The 10,417-nt window shown below is 36.8% G+C and overlaps 1 protein-coding gene across 3 annotated transcripts in view; it reads left to right on the forward strand.

The window, feature by feature from the left end:
- LOC133314287 (protein SABRE) overlaps positions 1-8,704 on the forward strand; it is a 50,697-nt gene extending 41,993 nt beyond the window's left edge. For all 3 annotated transcript variants that reach the window (XM_061515734.1, XM_061515735.1, XM_061515736.1), the window contains exons 18-23: positions 2,909-3,010; positions 3,112-3,294; positions 3,493-3,822; positions 3,921-4,088; positions 4,358-4,730; positions 8,197-8,704. In XM_061515734.1, the coding sequence (XP_061371718.1) occupies positions 2,909-3,010; positions 3,112-3,294; positions 3,493-3,822; positions 3,921-4,088; positions 4,358-4,730; positions 8,197-8,306 (1,266 nt within the window). In that variant the 3' untranslated portion in view covers positions 8,307-8,704. The remainder of the gene's footprint in view (positions 1-2,908; positions 3,011-3,111; positions 3,295-3,492; positions 3,823-3,920; positions 4,089-4,357; positions 4,731-8,196) is intronic.
- The last annotated feature ends 1,713 nt before the right edge of the window (positions 8,705-10,417 follow it).

Genomic DNA, 10,417 nt, shown 5'->3' on the forward strand with positions numbered 1-10,417 from the left:
CAAGACTGACGCATCAGTGGGCTTGTCATCAAGCATTACAGCTTGACTACTCTCTTCTCCACAACAGTGTAGAAAACCTGAGACAGATAGAAGCTTCTCCCTCCGCAAAATTTGTACTCTGATAGGGTCATACTCATAATTCAAACCAGAGAGGAACTGAAAGATGTGGTCTATTTACTGCCTCTGTCTTCATATTCTGATATTGGTCAAGTTTGATGCACAACCCATTAAGAATCCCATAATAATCTGTAACTGAGAGAGCTTCCTTTTTGGTTGAGATAATATTTGTTTCTTATTTGGTGGAGTAGAACTAGTGAAAGTTATCCCAAATTTCATGGATGTGGGTAGGAGCATGCAATTTTGACTAACCTTTAGGGTCGACGAATTACTCGACTATGTCATGATAAGAGAGTTCTCGTCATCCCATTCATTGAACATCACATCTTTCTTATTAGGAGCTTTTCCCTCAATGTGGTCTGATTTCAGTCGACCTTTTGAGGGTGGTATGAATGGCTTGGGCCTATTGCAAGTAGTCTGATAGAGACCTCCGATCAAATAAAGAAATGACAGCAAAGAACAAGGGATTTGGACCTGATAAACTGGATTCTGAAATATTTATGGACTTCAAGAGACAATTACAAGCTAAATGACAGTACAACAATGACAACAATTACAGTAAAAAGGGAAATTAACCAAGAGTTGGGAAATGAAATAACAATGCAAGAAGATAAAAAGATAATGTAAGATAATGTGAGACAATTGGAGAGGCCTCACTCTCTCCCAAGATTCCACTTCCAAGACAATTTTCCTGATGCCCTCCCTCTTCTCGTTCCTTACTATTTAATCACCTCAACTTCACTTCCCACGCCATTCTGTTAGAACCAATTGCAAGAGGTTCTAACTGCCTTGCTGAGTGAGCCATATTGCTTTCCCTAAATTGTCCTTAGGGTGGTACCATATCATAGTCTTTTCTGTTAACGGATAGGTAGGATATTGTTGAGATATATAAAACCATTAAAAAGCCCTCACCCACCAGCTTAAGCTTTTGGGTTGAATTGGTTCTTTACATGGTATCAGAGCCTCGTGTCCCGGGTTTGATCCTCACCGCCTCCAACTTTCTTTCAAGTGGAATTTCTTTCTCTGCACAGGTAGGTGGGCCTGTGCATTGTCCACCCTTCAAGCCCATTGGGCTTTCGTGTGAGGAGGTGTGTTGAGATATATAAAACCATTAAAAAGCCCTCATCCACCAGCTTAAGCTTTTGGGTTGAATTGTTTCTTTACAGATATAAAACTAGTAGATCATTGGGGGGTGAGAGGCATGGTGGTTGAGGTACGCTGGGAAGTACAATGGGTGGTGGTAGAATGATGGGCATTCTTTGTATCCGACATGGTGGTAGAGGGTCTCGGTCTGATGGTAAGAAAAGGTTATCGGGAAAGGTAAAGGCTTGCTATTTGGAAGGAGGATTGATAGGTTGATAACAATTGGACAAGGTGAGGGAAGATCCAGGTAGAGGAGGCTGAGATGAGATGAATAAGACCAACAACGGGCTGAACAGTGGCTGAACACATTGCTAGAGTTGCCTGAAGGACGGCTTGTGAATGAATGGACAAAGAGACTCCCCAGTGCATTAGGGTGGGTGAGAGGGATGCAGCGCCAATTGGCTAAACTGCGGATGATAGTTAGTCCAGCAAGGTTGCCTATACGAGAAGAAGTGGCAGTTGGTGGTGGACCACGATGCCTGTGACGGGCTTGGTAGCTGAAAAAAGGATGAGTGTGATGAAGGTGCAAAAAAAGGGACCAAAACCAGCAACAACAAAGGAGGCTGCAATGAAGGCAGGTGTGGGTTAGCAGATCTCTTTGATTGGGAGCTTGATATCACGGAAAAGCAAGAAGCAAACTATAGTTGCTAGATCAATTGTAGAAGCTAAATATTAAGTAATTAGAATTTGACTAGTGAACTCATCTAGTTAAAGCAGTTGCTCAAAGAACTAAACAGGTTGCGCTGCATATATCTTCAAATCCTATCTTTGATGAAAGAACTAGAACTAGATATACTTAGATCGATTGCCACATTATTCTTGAGAAAATTTAGTTTGGAGAGATTGCAACAGATTTGTAAACTTTAATGACCAACTTGCAAACATTATCACAAAGGCCCTTAGGGTCCCCAGTTCATCTATATATGTGACAATTTTGGTGCATATGATATACGCACACCAGTTTGAGGCGGGGGTTAGAATTTCTTAAATATATGGTAACATATCATGTATATATGATAGAATCAATTAGGAACTAATTTAGGATTGTATATCTGCATAATTAGACTTGAATTATTGTAATTAATACTAACAGTAATATATACATAGACCTTGTGTGTACTTTCTAGACACACAATTCAGCCATAATTAGATTGTTCGTGGTATTCTGAAATGGTATCTTCATGGTATTTTATTGTAGTCTTCAAAAGTGTTTCTCTTTAGGAATTCCTCTTTCTATTATTGTTCCATTGGAGAATATCATCACATTTCTTGTAATATTTTCCTTCTGTCTATGAGATTCTTATTTTATTATTAAAATTGATGGAAAGTTCTGCCAGATGCAGTTATTGTGATTTTGACTCAAAAAGGATCTTTTTTTTTATCTACCTTGATTGTTCTTTTTTATCTACCATTCAACCATAATTGTCAAGCATGCTGAGTGAATTGGGCTAATAACTATTTCTATAAAAGGAATTACTGATTAAATATTGCATCACCGATGATATTCCATTTTATTAAGAACTGAGATCTGTTGAATACAAAGGGATTCAGAATCAGAAAGTAAAAAAAAATTTATTCATTATATGTTTGCTAGGAATGCCAAGACTGGTTCAGCTTGTTTCTAATGTGAATTCACTTTTCACTATAGGTAGAGATTTATCCCCTTAAGATCCATTTAACAGAGACGATGTACAGAATGATGTGGGAGTATTTCTTCCCAGAAGAAGAACAAGATTCCCAACGCCGACAGGTTAGTTTAGGATTACAAATTTCGTATTTCCTTGTCTACAAAATTCAAGGCACAATTTGCATATGAATTATCATAAATTAAATTGGTGTTTATTTATACAGGAGGTTTGGAAGGTTTCAACCACTGCTGGTGCAAGGCGTGTAAAGAAAGGTTCAGCAGTTCTTGAAACTTCTGCTTCGAGCAATCACTCAACAAAAGAGTCCGAGACCTCATCCAAATCTGGCATATCCACAATGCTATTTCCTGCAACAAGTCAGCCTTCAGTCAATGTCGATTCAGCTCAAGTGAGTATTTGATTAATTGTCTAATACATGGTTCTCAAGTTAGGTTATTTATAATATCAGAGAATGCTAATGTTTGGGCTGCATTGGTGGGAGAGCTAGGGAAATATAGCTTCTTTTTTTTCTTTTTCTTTTTCTTGTGTTCTCCCATTAACTTTAGATGCTAGATTTCTCAAAAGGAATTTTGCAACCTGCTTGCAGGCATCCAAAGTGCAAAATGTCAAAGCAAACCCTGGTACTGGTACAACCCCTGAGTTGAGAAGAACATCATCCTTTGACAGAACTTGGGAAGAGACTGTGGCAGAATCTGTAGCTAATGAACTCGTCTTACGAAGCTTCTCTTCCTCTAAAAATGGCCCATTTGGTTCTACTGAGCAACAAGATGAAGCTTCTAAGAATAAATCAAAAGATTCCAAAGTTGTCAAAGGTGGCCGATCATCTCATGAAGAAAAAAAGGTGGCTAAGTCACATGAAGAGAAGAGATCTAGGCCTCGAAAGATGATGGAGTTTCACAACATCAAAATTAGTCAGGTTGGAGGTTTTGGGCCTTTTGGTAAAGCTGTTATCTATCATCACATATGATGCAATAATTCAAATTTATGTTAAAAGTTGTGCATTATTTCTTGCAGGTTGAGTTATTGGTTACATATGAAGGGCAAAGATTTGTTGTAAATGATCTCAAATTACTGATGGATCAGTTTCACCGAGCTGAGTTTACTGGGACTTGGCGAAGACTCTTCTCACGAGTTAAGAAGCACATCATCTGGGGAGTCCTAAAGTCTGTGACTGGAATGCAGGTGATGAATGGCTTACAGTTACCTTCTCTCCTTTCATTTTTCTTGTTATATATACCCCCGCAAATTTATGAAGACATTATAAAACAAAATGCCGTTATAGTAACTTGGCAGAATGAAACTTGAGTGAAGTGGTTATGTTTGTGATTCCCTTTAAAACAGCCTTTACAAATCAAGAAAAGTATTCTATATTAATTACATAGATCCATCTGATGACAACTTGTTTCTACTGAAGTTCCTTTAAATATTTTTATTTTATCTGGATCATGCAGGGTAAAAAATTTAAAGACAAAGGTCAGAGTCAGTCCACTGGAGCTGGTGTTCCCGAAATTGACCTTAATATTAGTGACGATGAAGGCCAGGCAGGAAAATCTGATCAATATCCACCCTCTTGGCCTAAGCGTCCAGGTGATGGTGCAGGTGATGGATTTGTGACATCCATTAGAGGACTATTCAATACCCAACGCCGCAAGGCAAAGGCATTTGTGCTCCGAACAATGAGGGGTGAAGCAGAGAATGATTTTCAAGGTGATTGGAGTGAAAGCGATGTCGAGTTCTCTCCTTTTGCTAGGCAGCTCACCATTACAAAAGCTAAAAAGCTTATTAGGAGGCACACTAAGAAGTTCCGCTCCAGAGGACAGAAAGGTTTGTTCAAGTGTCACTTTCATGCTAGTGCTTTAGCCTTTATGACTACTTAATATTCATTTGATTCATGGACAACTTTTTGTTTTTTTTTTGTTTTTTTTGGGATTTCCATTAAAATAGGAATATATTTGTTAAAATTACAGGGGTTTAGCCATAAGAGAGGAAAGCAAATACTTATAATGAAATTATATTGATATTGTTGTGAAGGATTTGATATTAAAGACAAAATAATAACCCCTATTTATACGAATATTAGACTCCTAAAATAAGGAAACAAATAATGGGATATAAGAAAGTATAGAAACCAATCCTAAGAGATCATCTAAGATACTCTAAATTATTTCAAAATATAATCATAATATTACAATATATCTTCTAGATATTCTATCACTTCCAATCAAAGCTAAAGCTTGCTAAGCTTCAACTTGTTACAAATGACATCTTAAAAATAAAAAAAACCAGACAAAGACTAACAGAGCCAAACTGCATATTTGGGACAAAGACCGGTGGGTCCGAATTGTATCTGGGACAAAGACCGGTGTGACTATATTGCACCTGGGACAAAGACTGGTAGGACCAAACTACATTTGAGAACAAGACTACCATGGCCAGATTGGGTCTGGGACAAAGACCTATTGGGCCAAACTGTATCTAGGACAAATTTTCCCCTTCAATGTTATCTTGGCATTCAGAATGAGACAATTAACAGGTGGATAAATCTGGAAAGAGGACAATGTGCATCCAGACATTAAACCATTTTCTGATTGTGGGAGTTGAAAATGAAGTAGTTCATAAGTCATAACTCAAGAACTTGGCTTGCAGCCTAGACAAGTAGCTCTGTTTTGTTTCCATTTAGCAGAACTGAACTTCAAGGAGTCTATACGACGGTACTTGACCAATGAAAGCATAATGAAGACTAGGGTGATGAGCAGGTATGAGCTAGCTAGGTCTTTCGCAGTTTTACCACATGGGTCATACGTTGCATCTTATGTTCAGCAGAAAATTCACGGTGACAATGGCACCACGGGCATGGCAACATGATATTCCAGTGTCTATGTCACATCATGACAAGCAACACAACAAGGCACCTTTGACTGACTACGCACCATGACGAGGAAGGTCACCACCACCTGGACAACAAGCATGCAAGCTTCACTCTTTAGCAGACCAAAACAACAATGTGAAGAGCAATAAAGGGAACAAGTAGACCAAAATGACTAGTAGCAGAAGCAATTTGAAGAGGGGGCATTGTGGCAACTATTGCACCAAAATTGACTGGGAAACAGGCCATACACATGCATAGACACTTTCGAGGCTGTGGAGGATGACAACACCCAGACAATGGGAATGGCGCATGGGGGCACATGAAGAGACGACTGGAATTGAGACTCTGGCAACAGAGAAAACAGTTGATGGCAAGTCTGGCGGTGTGTGTTTCGGTTGGAATGGTCGTTGGACATTTTACCGGCAACAATGGTTGGAAAATAATTGGTTTTGACTGTCGAAAAGAAGGCACAATGGTGGGGACTAAAAAAATTGGTGGATAATCATATAAAAATAAAGTAGAGCTCTAGATTATAATAAACTCGGCATTAAAATAGTGATGGATAAGTCACAGAGAATGATATCATTCAGATACCATGTTGAAATTATAAGGATTTACTTATAGGAGATTAACAATACTTAGAATAAGATTATATTGATATTGTTGTGAAGGATGTGATATTTAAGATAAAATAATAACCCCTATTTATATTAGTAATAGACTAATAAAATAAGGAAACAAATCATGAGATATAAGAAAACACGGGGACCAATCCTAATAGATCATCTAAAATACTCTAAATTATTTCAAGATACAATTAGAATATCACAAGATATCTTCTAAATATTCTAACAATAGTACTAAGAAAAAAAGGGAAAGTACATTTAGGGCCAAAAATTTATTATTAAAGAGTATAAGAAATCCCCCCTACAAAGAAAATCGCTCAAGGGGCTGCGACAAAGTTGTCGTAACTGTTTGGTTATCAGTAATATAAATTCCCTTCACAAAATTATGAGCAACCTCCAAGCTATAAACACAATCCTATCCTAAACAAACGTAAGGGAAAAAGACATTTGAAAATACTGGTATTCTTCTCCAAGTAAATACACCAGAGAACTGCAAAAATAGCTGCTGCAATAAATCCATACCTTCCTTACTCTTGCCAAAATCTTTAATTTTTATTTTTTTGGGTCTTCAATTCTGAGAAGCTAAGCACCAAACAATAGAAGGAACAAGCCCGAAACCAGCAAAACCAACCCAACAGGAAAGCCTTGCCAAAACCGTCTAAATATGTGATGAGAAACTACTCCAAGGTGAAAGGATACACCCAGTGTTCACCAAGAATCCCTAATAGATAGTTCCATTAAAACCTATTTGTTTTACAGTACAGATATATTGTTGCTGAACTAGATCTGCAATTATAAAGTGCAGCGGTACTAAAAGAATGCTGGAATTTGGAGGGAGTTTCAGACTTCCAAATGGGTTTGTCAAGTTAGAATTTCAATGATTAGGAGAGTGACTCTGAAAGGACTTATATGGAAATACACCAAAAAAGTCAAAATCTGTATTCTCCTATCTGGATTGTTAAGAGATGAATAGAATTTTAACGAACTATGGTTTAGCCCTTTAGGATCTTTGTGGTAAGGTATTGTTTTCATTTTATTCTTATTATGCTATACACTTGTTAGAATAAATTATGTGGGTGGACAAGATTTACCTAAGTTGCTATTATCTCCTCACTCTCTTTTCCGTGTGTGCATTCCTCTTTTCTAAACATGGTTCAAGCGTTTTCTAAACCCTTGGTGCCTCTTCTGCTGAATGCCTGAATCCTAGTGCACAAGTTCTGGATAGCTCTGGTTGATTCTTCACCTATTCTCTTTTTTTTCTTTCTTTCTTGGTTTCAAATCTTTAAGACTGATTGCTTAAATAAAGTAAAAGCATCATGGTCCTCAATTCACTAGTTTCTCTATTACTTGGTTGGATTACAAGTGACTACTACCTCATCGTGGTAACTATGTTTTGGGGATCATTTTTAGTATGAATAACACTTGTATGTCATTTAAACTGCTGGCCGTGTGTTGTACTGCCTAAATTGGGTGCTTTTATTTTATTTTTTTCTGGGGCTGATTGTGTGTTTACTTTAGTTGTTTGAATACCCTAACATTAAGATTATGCTAGCTTTTTGAATCTAAACTTCAGAACAAACTCACTTTATCTTTTTCAACTAGTCGTATGTTGCCTAGGCTTGAAAAATTAACTACTCAAAGCAGTGTGGCTTTTGGTGAAATTTGTCATTTCCTTTGAAAAAAACTCTGATGTGTTTTGATGTTTTACTTCCCGATCTTATTTATTCATCTCTGCTAATTAATTCCTTTCGTGTTCACTTGATTACTTGAGGAATGACGTTTCAATCACTTGTAGGTTCATCTTCACAACAACGAGAATCACTACCATCATCTCCGAGAGAGACAACTCCATTTGACAGTGATACTTCAAGTGGATCCTCACCATATGAAGATTTTCATGAATAGAAATGTTTTTAGTTATCTGAAGGATTTCTTACTTTTCAGCTGAGCATGACGCACACTTCATCTATTTGATGGACGCAAAAAAGGTGACAGACAGATGATCTTTCTCTATTAAGAAGTACCTCAGTTGAAGACAAAAAGATAAAACACTTCTTGAACAGAGGGGCGCCTGAAATGGAAAGAGAACTTGGGACTCGATATTTGAGCAATGCCATTGATTGCTATTCAATTTGTATTTTCCGTGGCAGCCCTAGTCATCGGTGATAGAGGCTCGCCTTGCTTTCATCTCTTCTCTCAAGTCATGTGCGGGTTGTATATTCCTGTAGCTTATGCTCAATGTGCAATTTTAGGCTTCTTAATTTATTAGAAAATAGGAGTCTGAAGGTTGACATGATTTTGTACAGACATTGATTATATTTTGAAAAATAGAATAAAAGCGTTATTTTCTTTTGCACAAGAGATCCTTTTTAGATTTTTATTTCTTTGAAAAAAAAAATATCTTAACATAAAACGTAGACAATAGGTTATTATTTCATTTAATTTTGATAGATAAAAATCATTGTATAAACATTATCCAAAAGAATAAGGCCAGTATAAGGTACTTAGCGGGTAGGATGGTATCTATGTTAATCCATAAGAATTTCAAAACAATGCATAAAATTTTAAACATTTAATTTACAATGATGTTTTACGTAAAACCCAAGTCATACTGTATAATAACAAAGTTTGCTTGTGAAAATTTAGAAAAGTACATGTAAACCTCCGAATCTTTAGCTTATTTACAAAGTGTCACTGTAATCTTCAAAATCATTACAGTTAATTCTTAAATTATACTAATTACATTAATATACTCTGTCATGGCTGGGTTCAAAGCCAAGACCCAGGTTTGTCAAGCGACCTCTTACCAGTCCCAGAGAAAAAAGATCACGTACCTAACATGGTTTCCCCCCCTATTATAAATATAATTTTTATCTTTTTAATTATGAAAGAATAATAAGCATATAAAATTATAATTAAAAAAAATACTGAACGGCTAGAAATGTTAACAGATGGATGGCTAAATTTCAGCCATGTTACTCTTCCCATAGTAACTTAACAAGGAGGTGGATCAATAAAAAAAATCATTGTGCTGTTTACAAATGTGCCAAATATTCATCAATTATATCCCCAAAATGACATGTAAACATCACCAAACCCTATAAGAAAAAGATGCAATTCAAGAAAATAAGAGAAGAGTTAAAAAAAATCATTAGACGAAAATAAAGGAACATAAAACTCAATAGATTACAAGTCAAGCAACCTTTAAAAAAACGAAAATTTTATTTCATTATGAAATTTAAATTTGATATTTATTAACCGAGTAAAGACCTTTTTGGGTCCTCAACAAAAAACACGATGTCCATTTTGATCCCTTATAAAAAAAATTAATCTCGAGATCTCTAAGAAAGACAAAGTAGACCCATATTAGTCATTCTGTCAGTGAACCTCCCATGACATTAGTAAGCTGACGTGTAATGTTAATCAGCTTAGTCACATTCCATGTAGGCCTTAAAACTGCGTCACTTATGTTGTTTAACCAGAAACACACACATTGGGTATTCCATCTTCTCTAAGAGGGATCAATGGCAGTAACCCTAACTTACTGGGTACACACACATTCCCCGATAATTTTTCATCTCCTCAATGATTAATAATTGCAGACTCATAGTTAGCTCAGGAGTAAGAGGTCTAGACTTCATTACTTCTTTGACAAACAGCACCAATAATTCCTGAAACCATTGGCAATCTCTCCAAGGATCTCTCAAAATTATAAATGGGAGAGAATCGTTTCAATGGAAGCATTCCCACACCCATTGGTCGTCTTAGTGGCTTGAGGTTGTTAAACTTGAGCTACAATTCAATCTCTGGAGAAATCCCACACGAGTTAAGCCAGTTAGAGGAACTACAAGAGCTATCTCTGGCTGGAAATCACATATCGGGAAGTATTCCAAACTCCCTTGGTAATCTCCTAAAGTTAAACCATATTGATTTGTCAATGTACAACGTCTATACAAACATTTGAGGGAACGGGTCAATGAGCTCCTCTATATTTACTTTCTAGCTGGCAAAAGGGG

Source organism: Gastrolobium bilobum, unplaced genomic scaffold (assembly GCF_033153095.1).
Source record: "Gastrolobium bilobum isolate Gb01-03AN ecotype WA unplaced genomic scaffold, APGP_CSIRO_Gbil_v1 utg12160, whole genome shotgun sequence".
Lineage (NCBI taxonomy): Eukaryota > Viridiplantae > Streptophyta > Magnoliopsida > Fabales > Fabaceae > Gastrolobium > Gastrolobium bilobum.